The sequence below is a fragment of the Phyllobates terribilis genome, unplaced genomic scaffold (assembly GCF_046119375.1).
Source record: "Phyllobates terribilis strain yellow unplaced genomic scaffold, ASM4611937v1 Scaffold_61__1_contigs__length_8056638, whole genome shotgun sequence".
In the NCBI taxonomy this organism is placed as follows: domain Eukaryota; kingdom Metazoa; phylum Chordata; class Amphibia; order Anura; family Dendrobatidae; genus Phyllobates; species Phyllobates terribilis.
Window position 1 is genome coordinate 6,856,379 of NW_027362821.1, and position 22,500 is coordinate 6,878,878.

At 46.1% G+C, this 22,500-nt stretch overlaps 1 protein-coding gene across 1 annotated transcript; it reads left to right on the plus strand.

Annotated features, from left to right (window-relative positions):
- Positions 1–299: 299 nt before the first annotated feature.
- LOC141192446 (uncharacterized) lies at positions 300–20,399 on the plus strand. The gene is made up of 7 exons (XM_073661978.1): positions 300–381; positions 15,958–16,108; positions 16,238–16,417; positions 16,491–16,614; positions 16,698–16,795; positions 16,993–17,083; positions 20,129–20,399. Exons 2-7 carry the CDS (start codon positions 16,016–16,018, stop codon positions 20,272–20,274), a joined length of 732 nt encoding a protein of 243 aa, XP_073518079.1. The 5' UTR covers positions 300–381; positions 15,958–16,015; the 3' UTR covers positions 20,275–20,399.
- Positions 20,400–22,500: the final 2,101 nt, after the last annotated feature.

Genomic DNA, 22,500 nt, shown 5'->3' on the forward strand with positions numbered 1-22,500 from the left:
ACTCCGTACACCTCGTACACACGCGGCTCCGCTCCGTACACCTCGTACACACGCGGCTCTGCTCCGTACACCTCGTACACACGCGGCTCTGCTCCGTACACCTCGTACACACGCGGCTCTGCTCCGTACACCTCGTACACACGCGGCTCCGCTCCGTACACCTCGTACACACGCGGCTCTGCTACATCCACACTGTAAACCCCTCCTGACCCCACACATAAACTTCAGCTCATCCAGCACCATGACAACCAGCACAGCAGAGTCCTGCATCCACTGAGGCCCCTGATCATGTGACCCCTGACTCCTCCCCTCCTGTGACCTCATCACAGCTCCTGTGCGCACAGAGCAGCCATATATGTGGTGGCGGCTCTGCAGGTGGAGGTATGTGGAGACCCCATTACTGGGCGCAGGGGGCATTAACCCCTTCAGCACCGAGACTCTTTTGGGGTCTTGTGTTGCCCCTTTATAAGAATCATAAGGTTTTTGTTCTGTTTCCTGTAATAGATACATACGACCCAACTATAGAGACAGGAAGGGAGGAGACGTATTGTTCTCATAGTACAGGACCCCTTTACTGGCCCCACAGTGTAATGCCCCCATTATACCCCTTATGCAGGATGTATGATGCCCCCACACAGTGTAATGCCCCCATTATACCCCTTATGCAGGATGTATAATGCCCCCACACAGTGTAATGCCCCCATTATACCCCTTATGCAGGATGTATGATGCCCCCACACAGTGTAATGCCCCCATTATGCCCCTTATGCAGTATGTATGATGCCCCCACACAGTGTAATGCCCCCATTATGCCCCTTATGTAGTGTGTATGATGCCCCCACACAGTGTAATGCCCCCATTATGCCCCTTATGCAGTATGTATGATGCCCCCACACAGTGTAATGTCCCCATTATGCCCCTTATGTAGGATGTATGATGCCCCCACACAGTGTAATGCCCCCATTATGCCCCTTATGCAGGATGTATGATGCCACACAGTGTAATGCCCCCATTATGCCCCTTATGCAGTATGTATGATGCCCCACACAGTGTAATGCCCCCATTATGCCCCTTATGCAGTATGTATGATGCCCCCACACAGTGTAATGCCCCCATTATGCCCCTTATGTAGTATGTATGATGCCCCCACACAGTGTAATGCCCCCATTATGCCCCTTATGCAGTATGTATGATGCCCCCACACAGTGTAATGCCCCCATTATGCCCCTTACGCATGATATATGATGCACCACACAGTGTAATGCCCCCATTATGCCCCTTATGCAGTATGTATGATGCCCCCACACAGTGTAATGCCCCCATTATGCCCCTTATGCAGTATGTATGATGCCCCCACACAGTGTAATGCCCCCATTATGCTCCTTTTGCAATATGTATGATGCCCCCCACACAGAGTAATGTTCCTACAGTACCACCATCCCCCCACACACAGTCCTGAGGTTTTACAGTTTGAATACTCCCTCCGGCAATGGTTTTCCCTCTGCCTGCTCCCCTACATGTATACCCTCGAGCATGTATACAGGCATGTAGGGGAGCAGGCCTTACTAGATATCGAGGCTTTGTACAGTAATATATCGCATGAGGATGGTATCAGAGGAGTAAGACGTTTATTGAAATCAAGATCAATAGAGTGTAGCAGACATAATGACTTCATGGAGGATCTTCTAAAATTCACTCTTACTCATAACATCTTTCTTTTTGACAGGAAGTACTTACCCAAGCTCAGGGGTACTGCGATGGGGAGCCCCTGTACCCCCTCATCTGCTAACCTATTCCTGGGCTGGTGGAAGGAAACCACAATATTCAGGGATGATAATAAGTGGTGGCATCCATATATTGGGGCATGGGATAGATATATTGACAACATTTTTATCATCTGGTCAAGGACGAGTGAACAATTTCTTGAATTTGTCAGGGAACTCAATATCCATAGAGTAGGCCTTAGATTTACATCAGAGTTTAAGTATTACCAGTTGCCTTTCCTGGATGTACCAATCAAGAAAGAACGGGATGGGAGCCAGGGCTATGGAGTCGGTAAGCGAAACCTTCGACTCCTACGCCTCAATTTCCATGACATCGACTCCCTCATACATGGCTCATTTTAAGTGATAAATTTACGGTGGGGCACATTTTGCTCAGCTAAAAGCCTAGACCCTTAGATCAGGACTAGGACAGACATTTATAGGACATTTCATAACTTTCCCAAATTCTTATGAAAAAATATTCCTCACAAACTACATTGAACTACTGTACCCAATTTATTTATTTTAGGAGTCGGAGTCGGTCCATTTTATACCGACTCCATCAATATGGGCACCGACTCCACGACTCCGACTCCACTGCCCTGGATGGGACCCTAGGGACACTCATCTACCATAAAGTATTAAAGTGGGATAGCAACCACCCCAGCCTCCTAAAAAAAAAAAAAAAAAACAAGCATTATCCAAGGGCCAATTTTTACAGTTGAGAAGAAACTGCTCTAGTGTCACAGATATTAATAAAGAGGCGATAGACATAAACACCAGATTCAAGGAAAAAGGTACCCACAGTACATTTTGGATTCCGCACGATTGTTTGCAGAAAAACAGGAGAGAGACACTCCTCAATACCTAACCAAGAGAGCAAGAAAAATATGGGATGACATAAGTAATAGGAACTTGTGACAATCAGAGTGACCTTAGCTTTAATATCTTCAGAAAACACTAGGATGTACTTGTGGCTGAGCAGGACCTGAGGGTGCTGTGGGATCTATTCCCACAATAACTTTCAGAAAGGGTTGGTCAATTAGGGACTGTTTAGTGCATAGTTTCTATAAAAACCTGCACCGAAGCGGACATGGCTGGATAGAAGAATCTGTGGTTTCTTTAGTTGTGGAGAAAGTTGTACATGTAATTGGATGAGACCATGTAAATCTTTCTCGCGTTCCTCTACAGGTGAAACCTTTTTCCAGAGGGATTATTCCAACTGTAAAGCCTCACGACTTGTATATGTGGCCACATGCACCTGCCTCCTAGATTATGTATGCACGACCAAGAGGCAGTCTAGGAGGAGTGTGGGGTGGCATTTGGGCGAAATACCCCATGGTCGGGACACCCCATTAGTAAGACACATGAACAGTGCACATTGAGGTGAAACAAGTGACATCTCATTTTGCATCATTGAGGTGGTTAAACCCAATGTGAGAGGGGGTGATCTCAATAGATGTATCCTCAAAAAGGAAAGCGAGCCCCTACGGGACTGAATGAGCAAATTTCCTATGGTTGTTTTGTATGCATACTGCCCCATTCTGGATTACATTTTTGGATTTTATTCTCTCCCCATTGCTACTCAGTTCCCTGTGAATGAGGTTCACATTGTTTTACTTCATCAAGAGATCTGAGCTTCTATATCAGAATTATTTCTTATCAGTTATATCCCACTTATACTATTTAGTAACTAACAAGTGTGGTGATCCTTGTGTATCTCTAATTATGCAATAGGGCTCAAATATGACCATTTAGGAATATTCTGTGGGCCACCATCTCATATTTTTTGTAGTGATAAAGTAGATCTACGTGCCTATTGCATGATGGGAGGATGTGCAATACTTGTTTTTAGTCTCCCATGATACTGATCTCAGAAAGAGGATTTTTCTGTTGGAATGCAATCCAATACCATATGCTCAGGTGTGGAACGCAGACATCTGGGCATGTGCATTTGTGGACAATGATCTTGGATGTGCTCCGTCGTGGAATGATAACTACGGGCATGCGCAGTCACAGGTTTGAGTGGCGCGGAGGCAATCAGTTTATCTGGCGTTTCAGTGTAAAGCACGTCACTTCCGGACATGCACACTAGGGGATGGACATTATTGAACCTCTAGCTCATGAGAAGTAGCGTAGGCGCGGTACAGTATATCCTGTGACAATTCACCTCTAGGAATTGGAATGGGCCTCCTAGTCTGGGGTTTTGGATGAAGTGGGATATTTAAACATGGACACCTGACTATTAGGCACACCATGCTTAACATCATGAATTATCATCCCTGTATCAAGCCTCCTAATGAACCTGTTGGGGAAACGCATTGTGGCGGATTATTGAAACATTCTCTGAGTACCATACCCTTTTCTTTATACATATTGAAGGGGTTTTACTCACTTGGGCACAACGGGAGGAAAACAGGAGGCATGTTCCTTTAAAAGTTCATGTGGGTTTATTGCTTCATAAACCCAGAAGCCAAACAGAAAAGAAAATAGCCTTTAGATCAGACAAACAAAGTAAATGTCCTTAGCATGTTTCTGCTCAGCCAGGCTTGTGTGGCACACAAGCTGGGGTAGTGTCCAGTGTCCTGGCTTGGTCTGAAACAAACATACACAGGAGGCCATCTACCTCCAAACACATAGACCATGTGCCAAACAACAGCCTTCATTTTAACCACACCCAGAGGTGAGGTAAGTGGGTTGCTGGACCCGCCCATTCTCTCCCAGCTACCCGTAACCCGGCTCCCAGGTGCACCAAACAATCCTCTTAGTGCTTATGTGCCCTAGAGAAACACTCCGGGTTACATCACATAGACCAGCCATCTCTGTGACACATACCTCCCATCGACTACGTGACCAATAGCCACCTTACATATCTCCCCCCTCTGCCTAAAGTTGTGGGACTTGGCACCTTCTACTACCAGACAGGGGATTCTCGAGAGGGCATGGACATTACCATGTAGCTTCCATGCTCTATGTTCTACATGGAAGTAGAAGTCCTGTAGGGCTAAAAACAAGAGGGTGACCCCTCATCCATTCCAGTGGGGCATAGTCGGATACTATCTAAATTTTCAACCTAACAGATAGTACCGTAAAGTGTCCACCGCCCACTTTATAGCCCACAGCATTCCTTCTCTATGACCTAATAATTTTTCTCACAGGATGACAGCTTTCTACTCAGGTAGAGGACAAGGTGCTCCTCCCCGTTTATCTCCTGGGAAAGGACTGCTCCTAAACCGACATCTGAGGCATCTTTCTGGAGTATAAACTCTTTCTTGAAGTCCGTGGCAACCAGGACCGGTTGATTACACAGAGCCAGTTTCATCTCTTGAAAGGCCGTCTCCGCCTCTGCCGTCCACTTGGCCATGGCTGATTTTGTCCCTTTAAGGAGGTCAGTCAGGGGTGCGGCCATCATGGTGAAGTTTGTGATGAATTTCCTGTAGTATCCCACGATTCCCAGGAAGGCTCTGACTTGCTTTTTCGACAGCTGTCTATGCCAATTTTGGATTGCTTCTACTTTAGTAATTTGTTTTTTTTTTCTCGCCTCTACCCACTACATATCCTAGGTACTTGGCTTCTTCTTTCCCCATGCTACATTTCTTCTGGTTTATTGAAAACCCCACCTTCCTCAGAGCATCAAACACAGCCTGGATTTTTTCCAGATGACTCTACCAGTCTGGACTGAAGATAATAATATTGTCCAGGTATGTTGCGCCATATTTCTAATGGCATGCAAGGATGCGATCCATGGCTCTCTGGAAGGTTGCAGGGGCCCCCTGCAGTCCAAACAGCATCCGGACATACTGGAAGCATTCGTCAAGTGTAGAAAATGCAATTTTCTTTGTCTACCTGTGCCATGGGGATCTGCCAATATCCCTTCGTCAGATCCAAGGTGGTTATGTGCCTTGCTGGCCCAAGCCTATTGATCAGCTGATCGACGCATGGCATGGGATATGTGTCAAATTTGAAGACCTCAATCAACTTCCGATAGTCGTTTCAGAATCTCCACTCACCATCGGGATTTTGGACCAAGACGATCGGGCTCGACCAACCGCCTTTGGATTCTTCAATGACACCGAGCTTCAGCATACAAGCTACCTCTTTGGAGATCAACTCTCTTTGGGCCTCAGGTATTTGATAGGGCTTCAAGTTTACCCGCACATGAACCTCCGTCAGAACCTCGTGTTCTATGATACTTGTGCATCCCGGCAATTGCGAGAACAGATCCCGTTTCTTCTGCATCAACTCCCAACACTGCTGTTTCTGGGCCTTTGTTAGCGTTTCCACTATTGCGACTCTTCCAACATCACCTTCTGGCTTGCCCAGCAAGCATGGAGCTTCCACAGCCTCTCTGTCTTGCCACAGCTTGATATCTGGTGCACCTTACGTCGTCCCGGTTGATGAACCTTGTAGTTCACTTCACCCACTTTTACCACCACCTCATACGGCCCTTGCCACTTGGCCAAGAACTTACTTTCCATCGTAGGAATTAGCACGAGGACTCGGTCTCCCGGATTGAATTGCCTCACTCTGGCTAACTGGTTGTAGACTCTGGCATGAGCTTCTTGTGCCTGGAGGAGATGTTCTTTTACAATGGGCATCACCTTCGCAATCCTCTCCTGCATCAGAGCAACGTTCTCGATGACGCTCTTGTGGGAGGTGACCTTGGCTTCCAAGGTTTCCTTTGTGACATCCAGGAGACTCCGCAAATGTCAGCCATACAGGAGTTCGAATGGCGAGAACCCCGTAGAGGCCTGTGAAACCTCTCGGTTAGAGAACAACAGATATGGTAGGAGACAATCCCAGTCTCTACCATCCCTCTCTATGGCCTTCCTCAGCATACTCTTCAGATTCTTGTTAAACCTTTCGACTAGGCCATCTGTCTGAGGATGGTATACTGAAGTCCTCAGTTGGGAGATTTGAAGGGCTTTGCATAACTCCCTCATCACTTTACTCATAGAGGGAATTCCCTGATCGGTGAGTATCTCCCTTTGGTAAGCCTGTTCGGGGAAAAAACGTGGACCAACTCACAGGCTATACATTTTGCGGAGGAGTTTCTCAGTGGAAAGCTTCAGGATAGCGTGTGGCATAGTCCAGGATAACCAATATATATTGATGCCCACGAGCTGATTCAACCAGGAGACCGACCAAGTCCATAGCAATTCTTTCGAACGGCACTTCAATAATGGGCAATGGCACAAGGGGACTTCGAAAGTGAGAGGTGGGGGTGGTTAACTAGCATGTAGGGCAAGACCTGCAATACTTAAATATTTCCCCGTGTGTCACGGGTGTGTTGCCACGAAGATCGTCACGAGTACACAGCCTGACTTCTCGCAGCTGACTTGTTGGTGCTTTGTGTTTTTTCGGCAGTGAAGGAGTTAATTCTCTCTCTCTCTGGGCTAGCTGAGGTCCAGCCTCGCCCAGCTGCAATCAATGCTTCTTTAGTGAGACTCCTTCATATTCCTGCAGGTCTGTTTGGGAGGTGTCGGTGAAAGCTTTTCATTCAGACTTACAGAGCGGATCGTGGTGTTTGGAGTTGCTGAGATAAGTGTATTTGGAAGTGTTTTTTCCCTTTCCTCGCTTTATCATTTATCTCCTTTCCCGTTGGTGTTCCCTCTGTTGTAGTTGTGTAGAAGTTGTATGCAAGGTGGTTTTGGTTTTTCCCTTGTACTGTCTCGTTCGTCTAAATACTGTGTGTGGGCATATTATTTCTGGTTCCCAATTGTTGTGATCGGGGTCCTTCTCAGGACTAGATTACTGAGGTGCAGGGATCCTCAGGAGGTAGGGGTTACGCTGGCGGCCTGGACCTCTGTACCTTTAACAGTACCTCCAGGTTGAGGGATTAGTCAGGGCCCCAGCTTAGGGTCAGCTTAGGCCCCCTACCTCCAGTATTCTGTGACAGTGTGACATTTTCACCGACCAACTTAGTTTTTCTCCAGCTACCATGGATCCAGTAGCCGGTCTAGCTCGGCAGTTGCAGAGTTTGTCCATGGGGCTGGCGGACGTTAGGTCCAAGGTTTTGCATCCTCTGGAGCAAGCCGGACCAGAGCCTAAAGTAGCTCTCCCTGACAGGTTCACTGGGGGGCGGGACAAGTTTTTTGTTTTCCGGGAGGCATGCAAATTGTACTTTCGGCTGCGGCCTCGGTTATCGGGCAGCGAAGAACAAAGGGTGGGAATTGTCATCTCGCTCCTACAAGGGGACCCACAATCTTGGGCGTTCTCTCTTCCCCCAAGCTCCCCGGTTCTCCAGTCAGTGGATAGGTTTTTCGCTGCTCTGGGACTCGTATATGATGACCCAGATCGGATCTCCCTTGCTGAGTCTAAGTTACGTAGGATTCAGCAGGGAGATCGTCCGGCGGAGGAATTCTGTTCGGAGTTCCGTAGGTGGGCCACGGACACCCAGTGGAATGACCCGGCTCTTAGGAGCCAGTTTTGTCATGGTTTATCCGACAAATTACAGGATGTGTTGGCACAGTATGACTCTCCCGCGTCACTGGAAGCCGCTATGGCCCTTGCCATTCGCGTTGACAGACGGCTTCGGGAGAGGTGCGGGATAACTCTACCCCCTGTAATGTCTCCACCTCCTACAAGGTCCCCTCATATGGTGGTTCCCCTGGTCAGTCCGGAGGAGCCTATGCAATTAGGAGGGACATCATTTCGGGGAAGGGGACCGGTGGAGCGCCATAAGACAGGAAGGTGTTTCCTCTGCGGGAAAAAGGGACATTTTATTGGGGGGTGTCCATCCCGTCCCTTGCAGAGTAAAGAGTCGTCGAAAAAACTGTTGATCCCAGGTTGTGTGGTGGACGGCAATCTGGGAGTAGGTATTTCGTCCCTAGGTTCGTCTCAGTTTCTCGTACCGGCGGAGGTGGTGGTGGGTGCGAGAACTGAGAGGATATCTGTTCTTCTGGATAGTGGGGCCGGGGCTAATCTGGTTGATGCTCGGTTTGCCCGGGTTCAAGGTATGCGATTGAGTGAGTTGGCTAAACCCATCCCCATATTCTCGATCGATGCCAGGCCTCTCGGTCAGGGAAGTTTTTTGCAAGCTGTGCATGGCGTAAAACTTCAAGTGGGGGCAATACATAAAGAACTGTTGTCTTGCTACGTGTTGGAGGGTCTTCCCACTCCTATAGTGTTGGGCCTTCCTTGGTTAGCTAAGCATAACCCGGTTATTAATTGGCAAACCAGAGAGATAAGCCAATGGAGTAAATTCTGTAATAAAAACTGCATGAACACGGTCATCGGTGCGGTTACTCCTTGGGTCTTACCTCCATTTCTGGCGGACTTTGAGGATGTATTCTCGGAGAATGGGTGTCAGGAACTACCTCCTCATCGCGAGTATGACTGTTCTGTAAAACTGCTCCCTGAGGCCAAGTTACCTAAAGCTAGGTTGTATAACCTTTCTGGTCCTGAGAGGCAGGCCATGAAGGATTATATTTCTGAAAGTCTGGCTAAGGGGCATATTAGACCTTCATCTTCACCGGTGGCCGCGGGGTTCTTCTTTGTTAAGAAGAAAGATGGAGGCCTACGCCCTTGCCTGGATTTCCGTGAACTTAATCGGATTACGGTCCGAGATCCGTATCCGCTCCCACTTATTCCCGATCTCTTTAATCAGATCGTGGGCGCCAAATGGTTCTCTAAGTTGGATCTCAGGGGGGCGTACAATCTGATTAGGATGAAGGAGGGGGATGAGTGGAAGACGGCTTTTAACACTCCGGAGGGGCATTATGAGAACCTTGTCATGCCATTCGGTCTGACTAATGCCCCGGCGGTGTTTCAACACTTTGTTAATGATATTTTTCGCCACCTGGTGGGACAGTTTGTTGTCATATATCTGGATGATATCTTAATTTACTCGCCGGATCTGGTGTCTCATCAGGAGCACGTTAGACAGGTGTTACAGATCTTGCGGGATAATAAACTGTATGCCAAGTGGGAAAAGTGTGTGTTCGCCGTACAGGAACTCCAGTTTTTAGGCTTCCTGGTTTCAGCGTCCGGTTTTCGTATGGACCCTGGGAAAGTGCGGGCAGTTCTTGAGTGGGATCGGCCGGAGAATCTTAAGGCACTACAACGTTTCCTGGGGTTTGCTAATTATTACCGGAAGTTCATTCGTAATTTCTCGTCCATGGTTAAGCCTCTCACAGACATGACTAAAAAGGGGACGGATTTTTCTAGGTGGTCTGACAAGGCTTGTCAAGCATTCTCCTCCTTGAAAAAATGTTTTGCCTCGGCACCCATACTCATTCAACCTGATGCGTCTCAGCCATTCTTTGTAGAGGTAGACGCTTCCGAGGTAGGGGTGGGAGCAGTATTGTCACAGGGTTCGTCCCCTGGTAAGTGGCATCCGTGCGCCTTTTTCTCTAAAAAATTGTCGTCCGCTGAGAGGAATTACGATGTCGGCAATAGGGAACTCTTGGCCATTAAGTTAGCTTTTGAGGAGTGGCGCCATTTTTTGGAGGGGGCAGTTCATCCGGTCACCGTCATCACCGATCACAAGAACCTGCTATATCTGGAGTCCGCTAAACGTCTGAATCCCAGACAAGCTAGGTGGTCATTGTTTTTTACCAGGTTTAATTTCGTCGTTACATATCGTCCTGGGTCTAAAAATGTAAAGGCGGATGCCTTATCTCGTAGTTTCCCTGGGGCCGGGAATACGGACGACCCGATTCCTATTCTTCAGGAGGGGGTGGTGGTTTCGGCAGTATGCTCTGAGCTGGAGGAGGAGATATTGGAGGCTCAGGGGGACGCCCCTGTTGGACCTCCGGGGAGACTGTTCGTTCCAGATCAGTTGCGACAAAAGGTGATCGAGGCACACCATAACTCAGTTTTTGCAGGACACCCGGGGAGTAAAGCAACTGTGGATCTCCTCTCGCGTCGGTTTTGGTGGCCTAACTTACATAAAGAGGTGGTAACTTTTGTCGCGTCCTGTGGGGTTTGTGCGCGCTCTAAGACCTCACATACCCGTCCGTCTGGGGCCCTTTTACCTTTGAAGATCCCGGAGCGTCCTTGGACTCATCTGTCTATGGACTTTATTACGGACCTCCCTCCGTCTTCGGGTAAAACGGTCATACTCGTTGTAGTGGACAGGTTCAGCAAGATGGCACATTTTATCGCTCTTCCGGCTCTCCCTAATGCTAAAACTCTTGCGCAGGTGTTCATTGGGGAGATTGTGAGGCTTCACGGGGTACCCTCCGAGGTGGTGTCTGATCGGGGGTCTCAGTTTGTGTCCAAGTTCTGGAAGGCGTTTTGTGCACGGCGGGGGATGCATTTGTCATTCTCGTCGGCTTTTCATCCTCAGACCAATGGTCAGACGGAACGTATGAACCAGAGCTTGGAGACATATCTTCGGTGTTTTGTGTCAGAGAACCAGGAGGACTGGGCTTCTTTCCTACCTCTGGCAGAGTTTGCTCTCAATAATAGGCGGAGCGAGTCCACTGGTAAGTCCCCGTTTTTTGGGGCATATGGTTTTCACCCCCAGTTTTGTACTTTCAGTAGGGGGGGCTCTTCGGGGGTTCCGGAGGAGGAACGATTTTCCTCATCTCTCGCTTCAGTATGGAGAGGGGTGCTGAAGAATCTGAATACTATGGGGAACCGATACAAACGTATGGCTGATAGGAGGAGAGTGTCTGGTCCGGACCTAAGTGTGAACGATCAGGTATGGTTGTCTACCAGGAATATTAAACTTAAGGTTCCCTCCTGGAAACTGGGTCCCAGGTTCATCGGGCCGTACAGAATCAGTTCTGTTATTAATCCGGTGGCATTCCGTCTTGACCTCCCCCCTACGTTTAAAATTCACAACGTGTTTCACAGATCATTGCTTAAGAGGTATGTGGCGCCGGTGGTACCGTCACCTTTACCTCCCCCTCCTGTGGTTGTCAATGGTAACTTGGAGTTCCAGGTATCGAGGGTCATTGATTCACGCTTTAATCGCCGGTCCCTTCAGTACTTGGTTCATTGGAAGGGGTATGGTCCTGAGGAGAGGATGTGGGTTCCTGCGTCGGATATTAACGCAGACCGATTAGTTCGGGCCTTCCACACGACTCACCCGAATAAACCTGGCCCTGAGGGTCCGGAGGCCCCTCGTAGAAGGGGGGGTACTGTCACGGGTGTGTTGCCACGAAGATCGTCACGAGTACACAGCCTGACTTCTCGCAGCTGACTTGTTGGTGCTTTGTGTTTTTTCGGCAGTGAAGGAGTTAATTCTCTCTCTCTCTGGGCTAGCTGAGGTCCAGCCTCGCCCAGCTGCAATCAATGCTTCTTTAGTGAGACTCCTTCATATTCCTGCAGGTCTGTTTGGGAGGTGTCGGTGAAAGCTTTTCATTCAGACTTACAGAGCGGATCGTGGTGTTTGGAGTTGCTGAGATAAGTGTATTTGGAAGTGTTTTTTCCCTTTCCTCGCTTTATCATTTATCTCCTTTCCCGTTGGTGTTCCCTCTGTTGTAGTTGTGTAGAAGTTGTATGCAAGGTGGTTTTGGTTTTTCCCTTGTACTGTCTCGTTCGTCTAAATACTGTGTGTGGGCATATTATTTCTGGTTCCCAATTGTTGTGATCGGGGTCCTTCTCAGGACTAGATTACTGAGGTGCAGGGATCCTCAGGAGGTAGGGGTTACGCTGGCGGCCTGGACCTCTGTACCTTTAACAGTACCTCCAGGTTGAGGGATTAGTCAGGGCCCCAGCTTAGGGTCAGCTTAGGCCCCCTACCTCCAGTATTCTGTGACAGTGTGACACCGTGACAACCAGGCCAATAGAACCTTTGCATGATCTGTTCCTGTGTTTTTTCCACTCCCAGATGTCCCCCCAGGACATGTGAATGGGCCATGTCCAACACCTTCCTTGTAAAGGGGCCTGGCACTATTAACTGCTCCACACACTCCTCCCTCACTTTCTTGACCCAGTACAACAACTCCCCACTCATAATAAAATTGGGAAACCTTGTGTTAGCCTCGGCTCCTGTGCAACCCCATTTATAACAGTGACATTAGTAAAGGCTTCCTTCAGAGTTAGGTCCCTATGTTGGGCAGACCCAAAATTCTCGCTGGTCACCCCTAACTCCGGAATGGCAGACACAGGGGGCACTACCTCCTCATCCCCCACAAGGACACAAAAGGGAAACCTGTCTGACTCTGGGTGTGGTGATACCTCATTAGGGTTAACTGTTTTCTTATCTGAGCCAGCGAACCCAGAACCCTTCCCCAACAGATCCCAAAACAAACAAAAGTCCCAGCCTATAATAATAGGGTGCAACAAGTCCAGAATGATGCCGACTTTGTGGGACTCAGTACCGTGGGCATTTCAAGGTCCACTCTGGCCATGGGTTGTCCTTAGCATCACCATGAATGCACCGAACGACGACTTTTTTCCCAGGGATCATTTGTAGAGGAACGGTGGCCCTCATAAGGGTCACCAGACTCCCCGAGTCTAGTAGTGCCGTTACCTCCCGTCCGTTCACCTTCACGGGACATGCTTGTGGCCCCTCACTGGGTGGACAGTTCACACTGCAGGCTGAATAATATGAACAACGATGTCCTATACTGCAGTCCATCGGCTCAAGGGTCAGGGGACAACAGGCGGCTATATGCCCTGGGCCGTGGCACCTCCAGCAAACAACATCACCCGTATGGACCTTGGGCACCACCTCCCTCGTCCCTTTGGGCCTTGGAAGTCCCACCACCTTTTGGGCCTCCACCCCCTGTTGGGACACACAGTATGGAGAGGGCAGCCTTCCCAAGGAACCTTCAACCCCCTGGTATCTCTCGACCAGTCTGCCAGTTCATCCGCATTCTGGGGATCACCCTGGGCAACCCAAGGCTGTATGGGCCTCGGCAGGGAGTGCACAAACCGGTCCATCACCATCCACTCTACCATCTGCGCAGGCATTGAGGACTCCGGCTGCAGCCACTTCTGGACCAGGTGCAACAGGTCAAACATTTGGGAGCGAGGTGGTACGAACCTGCTGTGCCCTGATAGTCACTGTTATCGCCAAACGCACAACAATCTCAGTCTTTAGCTTGCCATACTCTTTGGCGTCCTGCAAAGCTAAATCATAGTACGCCTTTTGGGCGTACTATGCAAAGCTAAATAGGGCGTCCTGCAAAGCTAAATCATAGTACGCCTACTAGGTGTACTTCTGGGGCTCTCCCGTCAAGTATGGCACCAGTACCTCTGCTCTTGCGGAAATTTCTCCCTCTCTGCGATCTTTCTAAACACCGTCAGGAAGGCCTCGACGTCATCTCCCGGGGTCATTTTATGCAAACCCCTTCATATCACCTTCCGGACATGGGAGTCATCAGTCGGACCTGGGGTTGGAGCGCTCATCCTGCCCTGGATAGTGGTTGCCAGAAGCTGCATCTGCTGCCATTGTTCCTGCTAGTGCTGCTGGATCTGCTGTAACAACAGCCTGTTGGTCTCCTGTTGATGCTTCTGTGACTGGACCAGGTGTTTCAGCAGGTCCTCCATTTTGTCTGGTGATGCTTGCTAGCTTGCGACAGACTTCACCCAGGACATACAGTCCATGCTGTAGCAGTCACACATCTCTGCTTGTAACGCTGCCCGCAAGTCTAACGCCAATTGTAGAGGTTTTACTCACTTGGGTGCGACGGGAGGAAAACAGGAGGCATGTTCCTTTAAAAGTTCATGTGGGTTTATTGCTTCATAAACCCAGAAGCCAAACAGAAAAGCAAATAGCCTTTAGATCAGGCAAACAAAGTAAATGTCTTTAGCAGGTCTCTGCTCAGTCAGGCCTGTGTGGCACACAAGCTGGGGTAGCGTCCAGTGTCCTGGCTTGGTCTGAAGACAATCATACACAGGAGGCCTTCTCCCTCCAAACACACAGACCATGTGCCAAACAACATCCTCCATTTTATAGGCTGTTAACCACACCCAGAGGTGAGGTATGTGGGTAGCTGGACCCGCCCATTCTCTCCTAGCTACCCGTAACCCGGCTCCCAGGTGCTTATCTGCCCTAGAGAAGCACTCCGGGTTACATCAGAGACCAGCCATCTCTGTGACACATACCTCCCATCGACTACGTAACCATTAACCACCTTACAATACTTTGATACATATCTGGTTTTATGATTACCCCACGGCTGATGAAAGGGAATCGGTCACCCCCTGGGACTTATCTGACCTCTAATATTGGTATACAGGTGATAGAAACGTGAATCTATACATACCTGTAGGCTTCATATTAGAGGTCTGTTTGCTGAGAAATGGCTTTTTATTCAGTGAACATTCTGATGCTTGCTGGCCGTGGGGTAGTCCGTGGAGTGGATTTCCTTTAATAAATACTCACTTAGTCCCATTCTTGTTGCAGATACTAATAAATCCAGGACCTATGAGATTTTTACCATATGATAGTTGGATAGTTAGGGGTGTATCATCCATAGCAGCAGCCCACAGGGCCACTATGGTGCGCGTGAAAAAACGCAGAATTTGAGCTTGGTTTAAGTTGGTATCCATGCAGCACATAAATGCATGTTTACTATGGCCATAAATCAGAAAAAAACTATAAGAAGAAAAATGATCATAAACCCTGCTGTAAATAAATAAATAAAAAGCAAAAGTGCATTTAAATAAAATAGGGTTCTTAGCAACACTGTTTTTGATCAAAAATAGCATGAAAGCTATCCCATCATGGCAAGATGAACCCATTCGGGATAGTCATACTCTGTTTAATATTAAAAACCTTACCATGTATCAAAGCCTCAAACTTCTGTGTGTGAATCAGACATGAGATCTAACGTGATAGAAGATTACAGTCCGGGGAAGACGGGAAACATTCATATAGACGACCAGAGGAGATGTAGTTAGTGAAGAAATCTGGCTAAATATGTTTCTAGAGCCGTAGTAGAAGATGAAGATGTCATCCTCATCATGAAGTAGTTATTTCTCATATTATGTGTAATTAATATCTCCTGCAGTATTGCTAATGCCGATTGCAGTGTCGGTAAATGAGACGAGAATTTAGCTTTATGGAAGATGAGTCTTTGAGAAACGTATTCAGCTACAGACTCCAAGGAAGAAACTGCTTGTTGTCTGTGGCCTAAAATATATAGGTTTTATTACTAGATGTAAAGCAGAAAACTAAATACTGTAAAATAATATATCTCCTCATATGTTTCCCCTTTTTATCTCCAGTAATTGTATTATTACACAGGATTTTTATGATGTTACATCGGCTCATCATCTTCTCATTCAGGTCCCTACAATATCAGATCCTCTCAGTGAAGATTTTCTATTTAAGATAATTTTTCCTTATGGACCCATCAAAGATGAATATGGACAGAGACAAGATGGCGGAGAGGATATTACACCTCACCCTAGAGATCCTCTTCCGGCTTACTGGAGAGGTGAGAGATTCTGATGACGTCACATTACATCATTCTTATCTATGGGAATAACAGATGGACAGAACTGGAGAGGTGAGGACTCTGGAAATGTCTGGAGTGAGATTTATTTATATGTCTTTCCATAACCAGGATTACATATTAGTGAAGAAGACCACTAGTGAGCGCTGTCAGGTCCATGTGTCTGAGGGATGGGAAAGACCCCTGAGCCCAATCACAGGGCTTCCATCTCACCCCTTCATACATGATGACATCAATGACCAGAAGATCCTAGAACTCACCTACAAAATGATTGAGCTGCTGACTGGAGAGGTGACACTGCTGGGACATTATACAGTAACACTATGAAGGGATCGGTGAATGACGGTATGATTGTATGTGTCAGGTTCCTATAAGGTGTCAGGATGTCGCTGTCTATTTCTCCATGGAGGAGTGGGAGTATTTAGAAGGACACAAAGATCTGTACAAGGTCGTCATGATGGAGGTTCCCCAGCCCCTCACATCACCAGGTAATAGACAGGACTAAATACACACGGCCTATAATTATCTGTATGTAAAGAATAAATTCAGTCCCTGTATGTGTTTCTTCCAGATCTATCCAGTAAGAGGACAACACCAGACAGATGTCCCCATCCTTTTCTTCCACATGACTGTAAACAAGAAGATCCCAATGTTCCTCAGGATCATCAGGTAGATGGAGAGAAGGTGTCATGAGATCTCCCCTATGATGTGTAGACGGCTGTGAGGGTCTTGTGTTCAACCTAGTTTTATCCACCAGTATTATGTGTTTTCTATTTGTGTAATGACAACGGTGGAGATGTCAGGATTAGAGTTGATCATAGATGTGACTTCTCATCTGTTTGTGACTTTTACAATATTTGTTTCAGGGTGAAGATCTGACCCATATTAATACTACAGAGACATATGTGAGGGGTGATGAGTGGGGTAAAGAGAAGATTCCTACATATAACTACCCAGGTGAGTAGTAACCACTAAATGCTGAGAAGTCACATATTCTTCTCAGTCACCGGCTGTGGCTGCTTTATCGGTGGTGTAGTCCGGCCTTATCACAATCATGTGATCACCATTTTGTCTCTAGACCACAACATTCTCTTCCACCCAAAACTGTTCAAATGATTTTGGGCATTGAAACCCTTTTCCATAGAACTTACAACCTGGAGGATCCACCTACTCACTGTGATTAGGAGACGTTACCTGCCCAGATCTGTAAACCACAAAGCCAGAAAATCACTTGAAGAAAAATATTATGATGGATCTGTAAGAGAAAGCGGAGGGCAATGATGCTGTTGGCTTCCTAGACCCCTGATATCTTATTGGATGAATCTGCCTTCTCTCCCTTCTGAGCTGCTGAATGTGCTCATATGGTCCCTACAAGACCAGGTCCAGTCTTTCTGGCCAAACTTCACATTTATGATCTACAACATTAAATGTGCAGTGAGGGCAAGTGTGAATTTCTGTACAATAACAACAGAGTTTCCCTTTATCCTGACTTTTCAATTTCTTTTAAAACCGACTAACTTCAAACCAGATTGTGATAAACTAAACAAAAAAAAAACATTACACTTGTGACATGATATAGCTTTAAGCTAAATTTAAGATGTCTCAGCTCTGCAGTATTATAAAAAGTTCTCTTTGAACGTCTAATATTTCTTCTTGAAACTCTTCTGATAGAAAATATTGGCCCTTATGATAGTTTAGATTCCCAAGAGCCACCGAGCCCCATACTCCAATTACCCCAGAGAGGTTTCACCACTAGTTACTCACTACTTACTGATGGAGACTGTTGAGTTTGATCATTTCAGTAGATGTTATTGTCTATACTCACAGTTTTGACTATACTAGTTAGTGACCAAAATACTCTGATTTAACCCCTTCCTGCAGCCAGTTTTGTGTTCCTATCTGGGCCCATTTTTCAAATCTGACATGTGTCACTTTATATGGTGATAACTTTGGAATTCTTCACAAAGGATAATAGGAAACAAATGGACCTTACAAATAATATTCCAACTTCTCTTGAATCTGACAATACCCCATATACGGTTGTACACTACTGTCTGGGCACATGGCCGGTTAAGAAGGGCAGGAGCACCATTTAGCTATTTGAATGCAGATCTTGCTGGAATAGTTTGCAGACACAATGTATTGGGGACACGGTTCATTGTCACCTGGCAGCTCAAAAGATGGCCACCACAAACAGGCTTGGCACTATCTACTCCATTTTCCAGATCCCAGGGTTTGCCTTGCTCATCATCCTTTAATCCCTCTACATGGATCTGGACTTAGACAGAGACCCCCTAAGCTTGGGCCACAGTGTAACCTAATGTTCTGTGGTGTGAGATGGCAAGAAGAATAGTCAGATAGCCGGGTCAGAACATGGAGGTCAGAGAAAATACAAAATCCCACAAAAGTAGTCAGTGCACGGGCCGAGGTCACAACAGAAACAAATACACAAGTCGGGAGCTGATAACAGAGGACTGAACCAGAGGAGAACAAGGCTGTATCTGGCAGCTTCCTGCAATTTGCTTCCAGCTTTAGTAGGGTGTGGTGCTTTCCAAATGGCTGAAGCAGGGAGCAGATTACTCCAGCTGGACAGCACACACACCCATACTGCCAGACTGGATGGTACTAATGGTCCCAGGCTCCCTAATCTTAGTGGCTGGACAGAGCCTGCGCCGCCCAGAGCTTCTGGTTCTGATGTCTCCTCCATCACCAGCGCCGCCTGCAGGATGAGTAAGGCGGCTCCTGGTGACAGAAGCAGACTGCGCATGAGCAAATCCCAGAGGAGATGGGACCCACCATTTACAGAAGCCCTAATGTGACCAAATTGCAGAAAACCAGAGCAGTAGAAATCCCCATAAAGTGAATCCATTTTGGACATTATAACCCTCAGTGAAATAATCTATAGGAGTAGTGACTATTTTGATTCGACAGGCACTTTCCGGAAATTAGCACGCAGTGGATGTTGGAGAGTGAAAATTACAAATTTATAATTTCAGTACCCAACACATAGTGTCCAGATTGTGCTCCAGGAGACACACACCGTAAATTTAGTGGGTTCTTCTCACTATAGTAATGTCATATACATGGATGCTAAATGTGTTTTGGGCACACTGCAAGGCTCAGAAGCGAGGGGGAGATCTGACTTTGGGAGAGTGGATATTGCTGAATTGGTTTATGGAAGCCATGTTGTTTTTCAAAAGCCTTTGAGCCACTAATAATGTGGAAACTTCTGATTTTCCATTGACAGATGATGGACCTGAGTGGGGACTTGTTTTTTGTGAGATGAGTAGAAGTTTTTATTGATATTATTTTCCCCTACATAACATTGTTTGATGGCTTTTTATTCCATATTTGGGAGGCAGAATGAACAAACAGTTGAACACCACGATCCACTGGTTCATCTTATGGGGTTTTCTATTAGAATGTGAACTGTTATTGTCTTGATGAATAATGACGGCTAACATAGGGCAAAATTTAAAAAAAATCACAGAAAAACATACAGCCTTACCAGCACCAAATCATATAACAAATGCACTAGCAGGATGCCGCAGACCCCCATGATAAAGGTGGGGGCAAAATACTGATGGAGAAACCACTCCCAGACCTACCAAATTCATGGAGGGTGTGGTTGCCTAGTATTAAAGATGCACACAGAAGAAGCTTGCATAGGACGCCAGTCACACAGGTAGGTGTGATGCACAGTGTCTGGCTTAGGATAGTGATGATGCCCATACTATTAGATCAGGAGGGCTGCCCAGCACTATATAAGTGCACCCCACATGGACAGACACCCCAGTACACCCAACCAACACTAAAATGCTAATGCATTTGTTATCTGATTTGGTGTTGGTAAGGCTGATTTTTTTCTGTGATGTTTTCTTGGTAAATAATGATACTTTTACATAATGTACATTTTTATGGAGACTTTAAGTAGAAATATTCAACAATATAAATTTTAAGGATATGTTATTCATAAATAATAATTGGTTTTATTCTTGGCAGATGACTGTACCAGGAGATCAGAGGGACAGCTGACATCTTCAATTTTTAAATCAGATGATCTTGAGATCACACAAGATACAATTGAAGTGAATGCCATTAACCCAGATATACCATCATCCCTTCACAGCAAAGATCTTGTCATCTGATCCTATGAAACAGGTCCTGTCTTCTGATTCATTACCGACCACTAAGGAAAATCAAAGTCACAAAATAAGCATTAAAAAACAAATTGCTCCTAAAGCAAAGAAGCCATTTTCATGTTCAGAATATGGAAATAGTTTTTCCCTCGAAAAGTCTTTTCTTAAACATCAAAGCATTCACACAGCAGAGAATAGATTTTTTTTGTTTCAAGTGTGGGAAATTTTTTAACCAGAAAGCACATCTTGTTAATCACCAGAGAAGTCACATAGAGGAGAAGCCATTTTCTTGTTCAGAAAGTGGAAAATGTTTTACAGAGAAATCAAGTTTAATCAGACATCAGAGAACTCACACAGGGGAGAAGCCTTTTTCATGCTCAGAATGTGGGAAAGGTTTTACATTGAAATCAAATTGTATCAGACATCAGAGAACTCAAACAGGGGAGAAACCTTTTTCCTGTTCAGAATGTGGAAAATGTTTTAGCTGCAAATCAGATTTGGTTAAGCACCAGAGAATTCACACAGGGGAGAAGCCTTTTTCCTGTTCAGAATGTAGAAAATGTTTTAGCCGGAAAAAAGATTTGGTTGAGCACAAGAGAATTCACACAGGGGAGAAGCCTTTTTTTCTGTTCAGAATGTGGAAAATATTTTAGCTGGAAATCAGGTTTTGTTACACACAAGAGAATTCACAGAGGGGAGAAGCCTTTTTCCTGTTCAGAATGTGGAAAATGTTTTAGCTACAAATCACATTTGGTTGAACACAAGAAAACTCACACAGGGGAGAAGCCTTTTTCCTGTTCAGAATGTGGAAAATATTTTAGCTGCAAATCAGATTTGGTTAAGCACCAGAGAATTCACACAGGGGAGAAGCCTTTTTCCTGTTCAGAATGTAGAAAATGTTTTAGCCGGAAAAAAGATTTGGTTGAGCACAAGAGAATTCACACAGGGGAGAAGCCTTTTTTTCTGTTCAGAATGTGGAAAATATTTTAGCTGGAAATCAGGTTTTGTTACACACAAGAGAACTCACACAGGGGAAAAGCCTTTTTCCTGTTCAGAATGTGGAAAATGTTTTATCCAGAAATCAGATTTGGTTATACACCAGAGAAATCACACAGGGGAGAAGCCTTTTTCCTGTTCAGAATGTGGGAAATGTTTTATCCATAAATCAGGTTTAGTTAAGCACAAGAGAACTCACACAGGGGAAAAGCCTTTTTCCTGTTCAGAATGTGGGAAATGTTTTAGCCAAAAATCAGATTTGGTTAAGCACAAGAGAAATCACACATGGGAGAAACCTTTTTCCTGTTCAGAATGTGGGAAATGTTTTGTGAAGAAATCATCACTTCTTAGTCACTAGAGAACTCACACAGACGAGAAGCCATTTTCATGTTCTTAATGCAGGAAATGTTTTACACGGAAATCAACCCTTAACAAACTTCAGAGAAACAGGGGAGAATACTTTTTCATTTTTAGCCAAAAATTATATCTTCATAAAGGGGTTGTCCACTACTAGGACAACTCCTTCTCATTCCTCATGTTTGGCCTTTTTAAAATAAAAACACTCATACGCACTTCCTGTTCTGGCGTCATTCCATTGGCGTCACAACTCGCATTTCCGTAAGGATGTTACATCACACAAGATTGTTACATCACACAATCCTGCTTCCAATCAACGCCACCTTCAGACGTATTGTACATCAACAAGAAGGACATGGCCTGGACACAGCACCAAGAGAATGCACACACTGAAAGCACTCTCTTCAGACCGTGTTCCTGGGGGAATTATAAGCAATTTACAGCCTCAAACATGACTTTCGATATGGGAAAGAAAAAAGAGATCAGAGGTTAATCTGAGGTCTGTCACCTCTGTCAGCATGTCTGGTATGCAGCGTTTCTTATGGAAGGTCTTATCTTCCTGCTCCGGAGCTATTACTGCCTCACCTCAGCGTGGAAAAAGAAGCAGTCTTAACCCTCATGATGCCAGACAGCTCCAGACTGTAAGTCCTGCACCAACTTCTCTCTTAATGTCGGCCTCACAAGAAAACAGCTCCACCAATCTCCCTGTACTCTCACCAAAGCCCACATACTGAGCAGTGCTTGCTTCACAGGGACATTTACCTCCCAGCCACAGGTTATTCTGATATGGGGAACAACATAACTTATTTGTATATCAGATTGCGTTTATCCCGACTAAAGAAGACATGGAGCAATATATTCAGAGGCTGGAGACAACATACA